The sequence below is a fragment of the Larimichthys crocea genome, chromosome XII (genome assembly GCF_000972845.2).
Source record: "Larimichthys crocea isolate SSNF chromosome XII, L_crocea_2.0, whole genome shotgun sequence".
Classification (NCBI taxonomy): Eukaryota; Metazoa; Chordata; class Actinopteri; family Sciaenidae; genus Larimichthys; species Larimichthys crocea.
Genome location: NC_040022.1, coordinates 4606534 through 4621804, shown reverse-complemented (window position 1 = coordinate 4621804; position 15271 = coordinate 4606534). Strand labels below are relative to the sequence as shown.

The window sequence follows — 15271 nt, the reverse complement described above, 5'->3', positions numbered from 1 at the left end:
TGGTCAATTTAACTGCTTAGTGGTTGGATGAAGAGTATGAGTTGAAGGTGGCTATCTAGCAGAGGAATTTCACTGGGCTCCACACGGCAGCGATGATAGTAAAAGCCTGGACAGCAGAACTTGGCAAAGAGACTACAAGATTGCTACAAGTAACAAATCATTATTGGTTATCATTGTTGGCCCAGATATTCCATACTGGTGCACTTTATTACAGCTTGGTTTTATTTTCATAGCTTTGACCATCAATTCTATATGATAATAATTTAGCCCCCAAAGTAATTGCTAAAACCACAGAACATAATAGGTCAGACGGCAAGAAACATCAGACATGATGTTCTCATACTCTGCTCCCATTCAAGAGTCTGATTCAAGAGATGATCCTGTGCATACAGGTAAGCCAACCACTGGTAACCCAAACTCTAGTATGAAACAATTTTGTAGCCCAGATTCAAAATCTTTATCTTCATTATCAACATTATCTTCCAAAATTCACAGATAAAACACTTTAACTTGTCATCCTATTGTCACATTTTGTTGTTTTTGCTTTGCATTTATCAAAAACTACAAGTTAATGATGACTGCATCACCTCACTGTTATAGAATTTTCTATCCTTAGGTTACACAAGGTCACATGTGGCTTTGTTTGAGAACAGTAGGTGCCAGTCTATCTCAACACTGTGGTGGCCAGGGTCGAAGAGAACTATTGCTGCCTTCCTAGACATAATAGATAGCTGGCTGTTGATGTTCCAATCTGGGTAAACAGACATCTGTGTCTCCAGACTAAAATGTGTTGACAATAACACCTGCATGAATAAAAACATTCTCTTTGACTAATTCTGGGCGTGTAGTATTTGTGGTGTTATCTTGGGGTTTAAAGTCTATCCACCAGGATGAGTTGGGCAGAATGTGAAACCGACTCAGGCACTTCTGATGAACTTTGAGAGTGTCTCTAATTCTCCTTCATCAAGCATCAATAAATAATACAGCATAAGACATCAGAGGCTCCTGAACACTTTTTTCCTTCCTGACCTCACCATTTACCTTTGACTTCAGAAATTTCTCCACAACAATCACAAACTCTATTGATCTTTGATTGTTCCAAATGGTTTCTTCTCTTCTTTGTAGAAAAGCAGAATTAGTGAGAACATTTTGTAGAACTTCCGTGAATTTCTGTTTTATATTTTTGTGTCCAGGATCAAGACTTTGAGAGGCTCACAAGGATAAACATCACAGACACTCAGTCTCTCTCTCGCTCTCACACACTTTCTCTCCCTCATGAACTAAACCACAGATTTCCTGCCGGCGATAGTTAAACTCTTTAGATCTGGTGTGTAATTGAGTGTTGACCACACATCACTGGCTCCATAAAGCATGCTAAATACAAGCTGGCAGTTCTCTCTAAACCCTAAACATATTTCTATAATGTCTTTGTAAAACTGTGGCTTGGTTTATTTCACTCAGGAAGTTTATCTCTCTCTGAACTTCGATATTAAAAACACAAAGTGTTTTTGGCAAGAAGTACTAATTTTCACCCAGTGAGTTTGGGGTGTCGCAACATTTTTCAGGAGTTGCTTAAAAACGTGCACTTCTTTTTCTAGAAGAGATGTCACATGCTTGAAGTCATACTGTTTAAATGGATTGTGTATGTCTATGACACAGGTCGATGATGGTATTAATGCCATTTTCAAGTTCAAGTCATAGTCAATGTCCACTTTAGCCTTGATATGAAGTCCATTCCTACCTTATGCCATGGTTCTGTTGGCACATCATCTACCATCAAAGGCTTTTCAGTTTGCATAATTCTGTGTTTCTGGCATGTTTCACATCTGCTCATCAGTCTCTCAATGTCTTTGTTGATTCTAGACCAGAAGACAGTGTGTCTCCCTCTTTTTTTCAATTTTTTGACAATGAGATGATCTTTTGTTGTATGTCCTATGTCAGTTCTTGTGGGATGACAGTTCTGTTTTGCAGTCCATCAACAACACTCAGTTCATGCGGTGGAATAGTGGACCTGCAGGCCATCCATTCTTCATGTTCTTATGGTACGTTGCAGCTCTGCATGTTTTGCTGTTTCTTTTGCTATTTGTCTGTTGTTGGTTTTTTTTACTATGCTCTTTTTGATGATGACAACTAGTGGACAGTGGTCTGGCTCTACAGTGAAGGAGGGTAGACCATATACTGTATGTAGCTTTAGAACCATATCGACTCGATTTCTGTGATGGACCTGGATGCATAGGCCATGGTTTCCAGTGCTCACCTTCAGCCTGTAGGAGTACTGCACCAATTCCGTACCTTGAGGCATCTGTTGACACTTTGGTCCTCTCTGTTGGGTTGAAAAATTTGGGCACAGGTGCAGTTTTCAGTGTCTTTTTGAACATTTGCCACACATGCTCATTAACTGTCCTTTGGACTCTCTTTGTAGTCACATATGCAGGATGTTTTTGGACACTGGTAAGAAATACATTTACCTCTGAAGTTGACCATCACTATGATGTGTAGCACACGTATCATTTCTGTAGGTTTTGGCATGTCCTGTATGGCACTGATTTTCTTTTGGTCAGGGAAGAGTGCTGGTGTCTGAGGAAGACAAGTTCTTTTCCAAGCTGGTCTTTTCTCTTGTTGCTCTGATGTTCAGTCTATTTTTGAATCTGCTCTAACACTTTGGTGAGCCTCTCATTGTGTCCTTGGACTGTGGACCAATGATGCCATTGACATAGACTCTAACCCCATCCACCTTAATGATGTGTTCTTTCCATTTTTAGTGCTCTTTCCCTCAGTGTAGCAAATTTGAATTTTAGCTTCAGGTCAGTCAGAAAGGTATCACAAGGCTCATGCTGCATCAGAAACTGGAATACATATCTCTCATATGTTTTGTCTTTTGAAAAGACAACACCAAACATCTAATTTATCTCAACAACTGGTTTCTGGGGAACTCTAGGGTATCATGAATCGAGCAGTTCCACTCTGTGACCACTGTGCTTCAATGCCAGCATGCTAACATGCTAACAAGCCCTACCCCTTTATTAAGTATGTATCTGCAAAAATAAAAATCTGTCCCTTGTCAATTGGTGCAATGACAAAATTAGGCAAAATTTGCCGATTACAATCATACTCCTCATACAGGGCTCACCATGACCTATGTGGGGATTCACATCTGTAACCTTTTGATGACTGCCAGTGTTTGTTAGTCACCTTTTTCTTGTGAACCTGTAAGACACTTCCTCTCTTCCCCTCTAGTAGAGTTTAAAGCTGGTTTGGTTTTACATCTAACAGGCTCATTAAACTGAAAATTATTTCCTCAGATAATGTATGCATCACTAAATGGCAGCCTCACCTCTGAACATGCACAAGGTTAAAAGTTAACTGGCTGATTGTTTGTACCGGTAATGGTAATTACATGGAATTCAATGTAAGATCATGACTCTTCCTGTTGATAGAGAGCTTGAAGTTCAACATAATGTAGCTTAGAAATGAAATATAACAAATAGAGAGTTAGCTTGGCTTAGCATAAGGCCTGGGAACAGTAACTTCCTAAAATCTCTGCTGGCTGTCTGTTTTTACCGTTTGATTTTTGTACAAATTAAATAAACGTGATATAATTATTGAGCTTGTCAGGCACTGGTAGATGGATTTTTGAAGTCTGGACAGAGTCAGGCTGTATTGCCATGTCTTCAGTCTTTGTGCTAAGCTAAATTTGAGCTACACTGTGACTATGCAGACATGAGAGTGGTATTAGTCTTCTCATCACTGGGCAAGAAAGTGAATGAGCGTTTTTCCTAAACTAAACTAAACTAAACTATAGCTTTAACAAAAATACATTGGCATTTAGCTGTGAAGTGAATTAGTTCACAGTCAGAAACAGACAGAACCATGTCTAGTCTACTCTGTTGAGACAGACACAAACATAACCAGCTGTTTCCAGAGATGAGGACCTCCAATATGGCCACCAGACAGTAAATTATGTCACATGAAAGCCCTTTATTCACTACTTACCTCTCTACATCCCACCTGAGCCAGTTCAGACAGGCCAGTCTGTCTTCCCCCTCTACTTATGGCCTTACATGATTATACCACATTATTATCCTAGCGGTACCCTCTGTGTGTCCCGCCGTGCTAAGCTCTGTTCAGACGTACTCACCTGTAATTAACCCTTCTGTTTATTGTCCTACATTATTACACTCAGCCTGTGTAGGGCTGCTCCTGGTTTCAGCCTGCACAAGTATGGCTGTCACGGTAAACACCTGTCCAGGTGAGCTGGAAATCAGTGCAGCGTGTCTGAGGTTTAAAGGCACACCTGCTGGCCTAGAATCACCAGAAAGCACAGAACCAGGCTGACGCTTCTTCTCTCACACACTCTGGGACTCTTGTGTTATCTGAACTGTACTCACGACTGGATCTTGAATTTATTCTGCTGAAGGAAATGAATTACCTCACAAAACCCCAGAGGAGATCATATGCTTCAGTTACAGCTTTGTTTTGATTCTGTAAACCTCATATTGATTTGTCAATGAAGCATAACTGTTGCACCATAAAAGCCCTCACAATGAATACACAGTTTTATTATTCATATTCTTATTTGTTCATACTCCAACTTTTACTGCCATAAAACTTTAAGATCCGTCTTTGAAATGTGCCTCAGCGTTCTCATGCAGTTTTTGTGGGCTGAGTTGTTAGAACTATAAAATAAGGTATAGGCCTGGCATATCCAAGTCCACTGTTGTTGAGGAGCACAGTAAAGCATTTGGTTTGTTAGAAAAATGTACTGTTGTTACATCGAGCCAGCGTAGACTACAGTGGACAGGAGCTTGTTCTTGTTGCCTGTTCATTTATTCTGCAAGGAAACATTTCAACAAATAATGTCACATAATTTCAGAACATTTAGAATAATTAAATACAAGACAACAAGAGTTGTGAGACTGTCTTGACACACAATGGTGCTTTGGGCTACATCCTAACATCAACATGATAATCTAGCCATGGTCATTGAGTCTTGTGGAGTCTTTCATCTCCTTGAACTTGTAGTTAGTCTATTTTTCATTGATGCTATGTCCAGATTCTCGTTCTGACAGACTTTGAGTTCAATCAAAAATATATGCCCATGCTGTCTCTCCACCAATTGTCCTATAAGTTTCTGTTTAAATGGATGACTGGAGTAGTTTGCTCAGAAAAGGAGAAAGTCACAGATCTAATCAGATTTAGGGCGTAAGTTGTTGTTAAAGCAGAAAAGAAAATTCAGTGTTAGTACAGTTTAAGCAGCAGTGTGTACACAGCTCGTGTCTCGTGTCTTTTATAGGAACCACCAGCCAACAGACTGATTGACTTTTCTGTCCAAAACCCTTTAAAGCCTCTGCATCATTTACAAGACGAGGGCTGCTACACTCTCTGAGGGCCGTAAGACCGAATAACAACTACAAGGTATGAACAAACATAAAGACACACACAAATTCATGCACACAGCTTAAGACACCACCACATTTAAATAGGACATGCACCTGTATGTACTCATCCATCCCGATTCTAAATTTCTCCATGTCTCTATCTCATTTTGTCTTTCACACAAACACACACACATATGGCAATTTCAATCTTTTAATCAGTTTATTGCCTCAGTGAAAGATTTGTGTTTTGATTGTAAAACTCCATCAGGCCACAGAGAATTACAATTAATCAGTGTATCACACTAATATGAGTCAGGTCAGAGAGGATATTTTATTCAACTGAGTGAACATGGCAGATTTATTATAAAAGTGACATTTAAAGGTACATTTCTTTCTGTGTCTGTAACTAGACTTCGATCGAAGTGCGTTTTTACCATTTACAGTAAATTACAATATGTTACTGTATATTTAAGTGAATGGAAACTGAAAAAAAATCTATTAACCTATCACAAACAGCATAAACATCTGAACTCCATCAGTCAGGCTGTATGATCAGTCAAAAAACTGTAACCAAACAGAAAGTAAGTTGGTTTGAGGTTTTCCAGTTTCATTTTCGTCATTTCACTTTGATCATCGACTGTACTCATTAAAACCAGAGTGGTAAACAGTAAAAGTAGTGGCTAACTCAAATGGGAGCAGACATGAAAAATGAAAGCAGAGGCAGAAAGACAACAGAACAACCGCCCTGGAAAACAATGTACGTTAGGAAACTATCTACTACTACCTATCATCTGGTTATACATTTTCCTAGACCCACTGTGATTATAATGGTAGCTGAGAGAAAGAATTGTGTCGACTGTTGGGTCAATTGAGCAGTTGGCCACAACTTAAGTCTCAGCAGTAACTTCAGTCTGTGAAGACATTGTCATGTTATTCTTTTAATTCTGAAACTTGCAGACAGTTTTTGCTACTTCTCTTTAACAAACACAGAATGAAAAGAAATTCACATCCTCAAACATGAAAACAAACTGCTACAAGCTACAATGGCTGTCCAGGGCAGCTGCTTACTGTGTTTACTGTGAGTCAGACTCAGAGACAGTTGATTTAAATTATTTATGCAAAAATAATTTATTTGGGGGCTCATGCATCTTTCCCCAGGCTTACTTTGTTTTGTGCGAGTCCTTGTTTTCCTAAGTTGGTCAGTATGAACACATGCCAAACAAACACAATCCCAGACGAAGTACCATGAACTTGTTTATCCTTCACAGCTCAGGATGCCATTATGTTAGTGATTTCCTGCATTTTCAACAACAACACCTTAAAGGTCCAGTGTGTAGAATTTAGCGGCATCTAGTGGTGAGGCTGCAGATTGCAACCAACTAAATACCCCTCACCTCACCACCCCTTCTAAGCAGAGTAACTACCAAGGTCGTGAAACTCACAAAAAATGTGCGACCTGCGTCTCATTCGCGGTTGATTATACTCGAATGAAGACATGGGTATATGCATACTTCACTATGATTGTATCTGTATGATAACATGTGTCTTATAAATTATTTGTTTAAGTTTCAAGTTAAAATACCATAAATAATCGACATCTTCTGGTCAATTAAACTGTCACAAAATATTCTGTATATTTCTTTTTCTATATGCACTTGATTACACAGTATATTCATTTATTTGTTTATATTTTATATCAGATAATGCAGACAGATTTGAACTGGGTTGACTCTTTATTTATTAGTTTTATATCCATATCAAAATCTGATCTATGTACAACTCATTACTTCACATGTCCTGACACAGTAAAACATCATCTTCCTTCCTCCAGCAGACTGAGTGCAAATGGTGTCTGTTCACTTTCAGCCATTAGACAAAAACCTGAAACCTTACTACAGCAAGAATTGGATTATCTCCTTAAAGCGTCACTGTATAGACAGAGCCATTGTATAGCTCTATCAACATACTGCAGGGGAGTTAACCCTCCTCTTAAAGAAATGTCAGTATTGGAAGAAAATCATCATAAAGAACCCTTCAAGTATAGAAACATCTTTTGTTTGGTTATGTAGGCAGACAAGTGATAACCATCTAAAATTTAAAAAGCTACGTGTCCTTTCAACAAACTGTTGTGCAACCTAGACACAGGTTATATGTTTGCATCTGTGGCTCTGGGTGTGGTGTTGGCAGCAAAGACAAAGCCTGCCTGTGATCTGTAGAGTTTTATGGCTGTGTAACTGAACTGTAACTTAATGACCGGTTTGAAGTCAGTAAAGGACAGCAAAATGAAAAAAGAAAAAACCCACATGATTTTAAACCTTCAAGTAATTGTTTTTAAAAATGTTCAGTCACATAGTTTCAGGATTATTTTACAGTAAATGATGACACAGAGGCACACATTAGGAACATTTTTCTGTGATACAGAACATCTTGAATTTCTATAGTTAAGAACCAGAGATCATACATTTAGGCAAATGTGCATATCCACTTTCACTCTGAGAGTTGGATGACAAAATCAGTCTCATGTCTGTGTGTTGTGTACAGCAGGAGTCAGAACATGGTTAGCTTAGCTTAGCTTAGCTTAGCTTAGCATAAAGACTGGAAGCAGGGGGACAAGGGGCGAACAGGTTTGCACCCATTGTACCTGTGCAAAGACAGTGCTCAATGACTCAATGAGACACTGCACCAAAGTTCTGACTAGATGGATAAAAACACTTCATTCTATGTAGAAAAAAAAGTTTTTGACATTTTTAATAGTGTACAGATAAAAAAAAAAAAAAAAACAGAGCTTAGAAAGGTTTTCAGTCTTTATGCTAAGCTAGTCTAATCATGTCCGGACTTCGCCTCTAACACACAAACATGAAATTAATATTGACTTCCTCATCTCATTCTTTGAAAGTGAATCTCCCAAAATAATGAACCATTCCTCTAAGTAGATGTAGAGGCTGGCGGTAAAGGCTACGCACTTAGTTAACATATCCTCAGGACTGAATGCGCATTTATTCCACATGTTCTTTCAAACAGTTTGTGCAATATAAATGAATTCTAACATGATCAGACAATGACTGAAACTCTGCTAGAAGCACAACTAATGAACACAACCACTCTGGCTCTAGTCTCTCCTTACCATTAAAGATGTCAGTGAATGCAACTTAAAACAATAAAGTTGTACAAATAAATAAAAGCAGTAGTCATTAGCGTTACAGCAGAGAAAAGTATGAAAACTAACTCCATAACCATAATATGTACATTAAATCTTTGCTTGGTGCAATTGTGCCTACTTCAAAATCTCCATTTGAAGTTTCTTTCTTCTTCATTTTCTCTTCACCTAATCTGAATCTGCCACACTAAAATGTGCACACTGATTGTGAAATTAGCCGAAATGTAGGTATTTGCCTATTTATTTATTTTTTTCGCCAACTTTCCTGAATGAAAAGCTGCAGAAATATTTGCATGTACCGAAGACTACCAAATGTATGGAAACAAAACTAACTTGGTAGGAGGATATGGCAAAAAAAACTAACAACAAAAAAAAACAAAAAAACAGAAGATCAAACAATTCTGTGCAGCTATCTTAATAGGTTGTGCAGAATAGCAATGGAAAAAATGTTTTCTGTTCTCCATAATCTGTGTTTAAAATATTTTTTCCAGACATAACAAATTTTTTATAAATTTATAATTTTATCATCTTGGAAAAACCTTTGACCCAGTAACTTTTTACAACCCTAATGATAAAGATTTTTCCATTATACTGTGGCTTTCAAGCGTAACTTATCGTTGGGCTGAAAAACATCTTTAGGCTGGCAGAATGCTCCAAATGAAACTGAATTTGGCAGAATTGCACAGAATGATGGGCATACTAAGGTTTGGAAACCTACTGAATTTGTTGAAATAATTTCCAAGTCTTTCAATACACTGCAAATGTTTGTCATAATAATAAACATTTGCCTCCAATTAATCAGCATTGTCATGTGATTGCCATTGTTTTAGATAGGACCTTTGAGTTGTGTTTAGTGTATTGCCGTTGCGACTTGGCAAGCTCCACCATGTAGACAGCATTTATTGAAGTCACAGTGATCGCAGCTATTTGTTTGCAGTTTTTTATCTGACAGCAGTTTGACAGCCTTGGTTCATGTCCATCTGTTGTCACACCATCTCCTCCCTCCGCTCCAGACCTGCGGGCTGGATGTTGGCTTTGGGACTACGGGGTTGGCTCAGTCCCAGTGCCTCCCCTCTAGCTTTGAGCAGATGTTCTGGTCCCCAGTGCAGGCAGAGGGGGCAGGGGCATGAAGCTGGATGGTGCATGACGCTGGTGGAGGCATACAGAGAGGTTGGAGGTAGCCCCCCTGGTCTGTTGTGGTACTGAGAGAGGCGGAGGGCATCCAGGGTCCTCATGGGGGAGTTGTAGCGACTGTGTGCTGAGGATGCTGGTGAGGAGAGAGCCAGGGGATAGTGATGGTGGAGGGGGAGATGTGGGAGGTGGGGCGGGATGAAGGGGTACGGTAAGGTGGAGGAAGGGGAGGCACGGCCCATAAGGAGCGCCCCAAGTGGGTCGACGAGAGGGTGAGGCCACGGCAAGGAGTGTCTCTGCCGTTTGTCTTTCATTCGCCTGTTCTGGAACCACACCTATAGAGAAGGAAAGTAAGGAAGAAGTAAGAAAAGGAACAGAAAAACAAGGAGAAGAAGAGAAAAGAAGGAAGAGAGTGGAGGAGGTTTGGATAAGTGTTGAAAAGGAAGGTGATATTGCCGATGAACTGCTTCAGGTACCCAGCACTTGTGTTCATTAAGATGTGACCTTTTGATTTGATTGATTGCTTCCATAAACACTGACAGCAAGAGCTTTTGTTCAAACAGCTTAAAACAACCTATATTTATCTTCAGTATTAGAGGTATAACAGGAAGTAGTTCAACGGTGTAGCACAGGGTGTTTCAAACAAGAGTTGAAAGCAGAGTAGTCTGGGTAGTTTGGGTGATGGCATGCTCACCAGTCAGTACGTTTACATGCAGCAAATTTTTTTAATTTCTGGTCGTATCAGATAAAGACATGCATAAGACCGGATCACTTGTTGAGTATACATGCCGTTCAGAGATTGGGATAAACGGCCGGAGCATGGCTGACTCCGTAACAAAGAGCCACTTCTGGTTGACCTCTACTTATCAACGACAACAAACTATCTGACGGCATTGAAATAAAGATGGCGTACAAGGAGATGGACAATGCTACAGTAGCGTACATTTTGTGCATTATTTTCCTCCTGTCTATTGATCTTTTCTGGCAACAACACCACTATTTAATACTATTTAATTTCACCTCCGGGTGAAAGCCCCAATGGACATTCTCGAGCGTGCGCAGAATCCAAAATCCGATTTAGATCCGATTGCTGAGTATACATGGCGCTAAAATGCTGACCATGAACGAATTATCTAGGTGTTCTTATCCGATTTTGAGATGTCCGTTATGGTCCGAAATAGGTCCGAAGTAGGTCGGGCTAAGGTGTTTACAAGCATTTTAAAAGTCCAAACTATGTCTGATACGATCATAAATTGGAATTTTTTGCTGCATGTAAACGTACTGACTATGGTCAGTAGTTTCAGCATTGATACTGTTTATGACATGATGCAAGGAAATTACACAGAATATCATTTACTTTGATGTCTATCACCAATAAACATCCATAAATCCAATTAGAAAACCTACAGAAAATCACTCATACTATACTTAATATCACATTTAAGTTTCTTCTTTATCAAAGTAATAGTTGTCTCTACACCCTGTGGGTACACTGCAAACAGGGGCTATTGTTGGCTAATTCAGCATATTTTTACTTGTTCCAAATTGTGTAAACAAATAAAGGCTCAAAAGCTAATTGACTGTCCCTGGAGCAACATTATTCTTCACTTCTTGTTTCTATCTTTCAAATACTCCAAATTATGGGAACTCTAAAACAAACAAAAAATAAATAATCTATAAATGCTAACTTTGTGTTTGGGGTTGCCTCAGTTTTGTCTCAAGGGGGCCAACAGTGTCAGTGTATTTGTAAGTGTAAGTGTAAGTTTCCTAGTGTAACAGTATCAGATTGGATGGACAGATGAAGCATGAAGCATTAACACCAGATACTCTTTGAGTTTCCTACCAATAGTCAATATCAATTCTTTGAACCATGTGAGCAATTTTTTTTATAACATCACCCAGATAGTTTTAGATTGCATGACCCATGAACATAGAGGGGGAAACATGAATATACCATGGGGTCTATCTGCAGATGTACACATTGATCAGGTAGTTGTTTGCATTGCTCTACTACACCATCATGTTTGACTCTGTTGCAGCACTAACATCTTCAAGTTGCCTGTGTGTCTGTCCAGTCCTCAACTGTTTTACCAGCTCACAGAATGTCCCGGAAGACTGTGCTTCTAAAACGTCAGGTGGCAAGCGTTTACAAGGCCTCGCCTCGCATTCCTGCTCTTTCATAAAAGACCCTCCACTGGTTGGCAGAAAGGTGGGTGCATTTACTGCATATTAAAGCCGCTGCACTGGGCCAGTGGGCCTCTACGTCAGATGTTAGACGCTGCTAAACCTGTCAATACTCACTCATACTCAATCTACCATGCTGATTGAAATGACAAGAGGGGAGATGATGAAAAGCTCACATTCATGGGAAATGTTAAAGGGCTGTTGTTGTTTAGGTGAGTACATGTCTCAGATATTTCGCTTCCTGTTTTGAACTGCTTGGTTTTACTTTTGCCTTTGTGTATAAACTGATGCTGTGCACCAATGAGGTAAGACTAGAACTTTATGGAGCCCATAAATCAAAGAAAGAGGTAGCAGGTAGAAGGTTGTTCTGAGACCTATGAGAAGATCAATATCACAGTCACGTCAGTGTGATAAGTACAGAGCTGGAGATGAAAGCCAATTGGCTTAGCTTAGCATATAGAAAATGGCTAGTGTAGCTGAGTCCAAAGTAAAAAAATCAAACATCTGAAGCTCACTGACTACCACATTGAATCACACAGAGGTGGTTATCAGAAGACTGGCACCACTCATGTCTGTACTGTAAATATGTACCTGGAGCCAGTAGCCGATTAGCTTAGCTTAGCATAAGACAGGGTAAAGGGGGGAAACTAGCCTGGCTCTGTCCAAAACATCTATAAAGCAACTGTTCATTGCACACTGCCACCACAGCTACACCCACTTCAGGTGCTCACTGGTTTCTATGTTAACATGACAGGTAGCAGCAAGGAGAGGTGGGGCAGATGTCGCTCTTGTGAGCCTTCACTCTTATTTGGCACTGTGGGAAATGATACCAGAACTGATTTTACTGGTATCTGAGAGCACACCTCTTATAATATATATGCACTAATTCATCAACAGAGAACACATTAGAGAAGAGGAGCACAACTAAACATTTCCTCTATTTTAGGCTACAGATAAACTGCGTGGTGAGATGATTCTACTAAGAAAAAAGATCAAGTAAAAACATTTTCGCAGCAGTGTACCCATACAGCAGTAGGCTAAATGGTGTGGAAACTGACAGCTTTCATCATATAGATTTACTTGGAGTCAAATTCTATTGCATCAATGTGATTAAAAAATAACAATAAGAACAAAATATTTTTAAATTATAATAAAGCTTTAGTCCAAATAATAATAATAAAAAAACAGTTTTATTCCTTTGGGGCTCACTGTAACTGATAATAATATCAGTTATAATTGTGTAATACCTGCCATATACATTTTCATACCTTGTGACTCTCATACTATTACAACCCCAGTTGAGACTTCAGGCAAAGTTTTCACAGTGTCTACATTTCAATGAGGTTCCTTGATTAAGCTGCACTGTGGGGAGGAATACTGGACTATTAAATGTACTCTTATTAGTGCATGAAAGCTTCTTCTTCTCTAAGAAAGGGTCCAGTTCAATAGTCAGTTATGTATGAAGTGTGTTATTATTATTATTATTATTATTATTATTATTATTATTATTATTATTATTACTACAAAATGTTACCAGCCCTGACATGGTTGATTATCCGCAGTACCTTTATCGTTGTCTCCGGTAAGTTGAGCGCCGCGGCCAGCTCGCAGCGCCTGGGTCTGGACACGTAGCTCTCCTTGCCGTACTCCTGCTCCAGCCGGGACAGCTGTTCACGCGTGAACGCCGTCCGGTGCCGCCGGCTTTGGTCGAGCAGGGCGCTGCGCGGGCACGACTCCGTCCGTTCCTCTCCGCCGCCGGGACCGTGCATGACGGCGGGGGACCCCACCGCCGGCGTCTGTCTGCCCTCTGACACTGAAATGACGCATACAGTAGACACGTGGGACACTTTACATGAAGCCTAATGTGAGGTCCCCCAGGAGTGCTGCATACTGTATGTCTTTTATAAATATATTATACATGCAATATTATTACAGAAAGTCAGGTCACATGGCTACAGGCCCAGATATTTAACCTTTATTTACTTAATAAATGTGTATGGGCTCGTGGAGAACTTTTAACAGCTCAAAAATATAAATGTAACATTGTTTTATCAGCTTGCTACTTCGTGATTTTTTCTAGTTTTATGAGAGTTGCTTATAAACTTGATTTAGAACTGATGACATGTTTGATGTTTCATCACTTCTGATTAAATCCAACAGATTTCATAATGCTCTATATCTGTGATTGGTGTTGACAGAACTTTTTATACAGTACTTCTTCTCCCAAACACCAAATCATTTTGTTCATAAGAGTCCTCACGGGGAGTTGAACCTCTCTGAAGCCAAACTTAAGTAACATCACTCTGGAGGAACATTTCTTTACCTGTGAGTGACTTTTAGGAATTAGTAATATGTGTTCGTGTAGCTCCTGTAACATATAAAACATAACATAGTTCTTTATTTGCTGTATTAACGGTGATTTATGGTAATTTCCATATTTTCTGACCTTCAACAAATGTCTTAAACTTTAGAGTTACCACTCCAATACTTTTTCGCAGTTCAAATGACTATATTTACGCACACAGCTGTGGGGTCTGTGGGACCATAAAGCAACAAAACACAGCATGTGGACATTTTATATTTGGACTATTTTATTTACTTTTTAATGAGGGATTAATATATTATTTGTAAATGTATCCAGTTGTTACTTCTGTCTCTGATTGTTCACTCTTGGCAACACTCGACGAAAGAGAAATAAGTCATTCTTTGGGGTCTCAGTGAGGAACAAAGTTTGCTCTAAAGCAGTTTTCACATTTACTTACGCATCCGGCTGTTTGTGTGCAAAAATCCCTCCTCTGTTTCTTTTTTTCTCGATCGTTCTGCAGGCCAGATCTCCCTCCTCTGCAGGCTGCTCCGCTCCACGCAGGCCGGCGATGAAGATGCTGCTGCTGTCTGACAAAAACTTCTCTCCTTGTCACTCACACTCACACACACAAACACACACACACACACTTGAGAGATGAGGTGTTTTTGTCTCCTCCTCCTCCTCCCTCTTTTTCTCCACTACTTGTCTGCCGTTCCCCGGGGGCTGCTCTCCTCTCCTCCTCTACCCATATCACAGGCGTGCGCGTCGGCCCGGCGCGGCGCCGCGGCCCGGAGAGGTGTTAAAGGTGTTTAGGGATAAAGCCTTTGGTCTCCGTCTCGGCCTTTGTACTTTTGTTATGGAGAATTAAAGACGCACAGGCAGAGACAGAAGCCAGACCTTCATTGTTCTCCGCCGTTTGATGTTTGGAAGTAAATCATTACAGGCCTAATGGCTCCAAATTGGCCGAGTGGAGCTCGGTGGAGAGGAATTATTAATTAAGATAATATTATGTGTATAAATGTCGATATTATAGCCGACATGTATTTTTTAATCATTAATGTTTTAGTCTTAAATCCGTTTTTCTAAATACATTTTTCTTACTTTTTATCAACATTC

At 39.7% G+C, this 15271-nt stretch overlaps 1 protein-coding gene across 1 annotated transcript; it reads right to left on the bottom strand.

Annotated features, from left to right (window-relative positions):
* Nucleotides 1-8139: 8139 nt before the first annotated feature.
* Nucleotides 8140-14779, bottom strand: eve1 (even-skipped-like1). The gene is made up of 3 exons (XM_027284914.1): nucleotides 14613-14779; nucleotides 13416-13663; nucleotides 8140-10001 (listed from the first exon to the last, which is right to left on the bottom strand). Exons 1-3 carry the CDS (start codon nucleotides 14614-14616, stop codon nucleotides 9522-9524), a joined length of 732 nt encoding a protein of 243 aa, XP_027140715.1. The 5' UTR covers nucleotides 14617-14779; the 3' UTR covers nucleotides 8140-9521.
* Nucleotides 14780-15271: the final 492 nt, after the last annotated feature.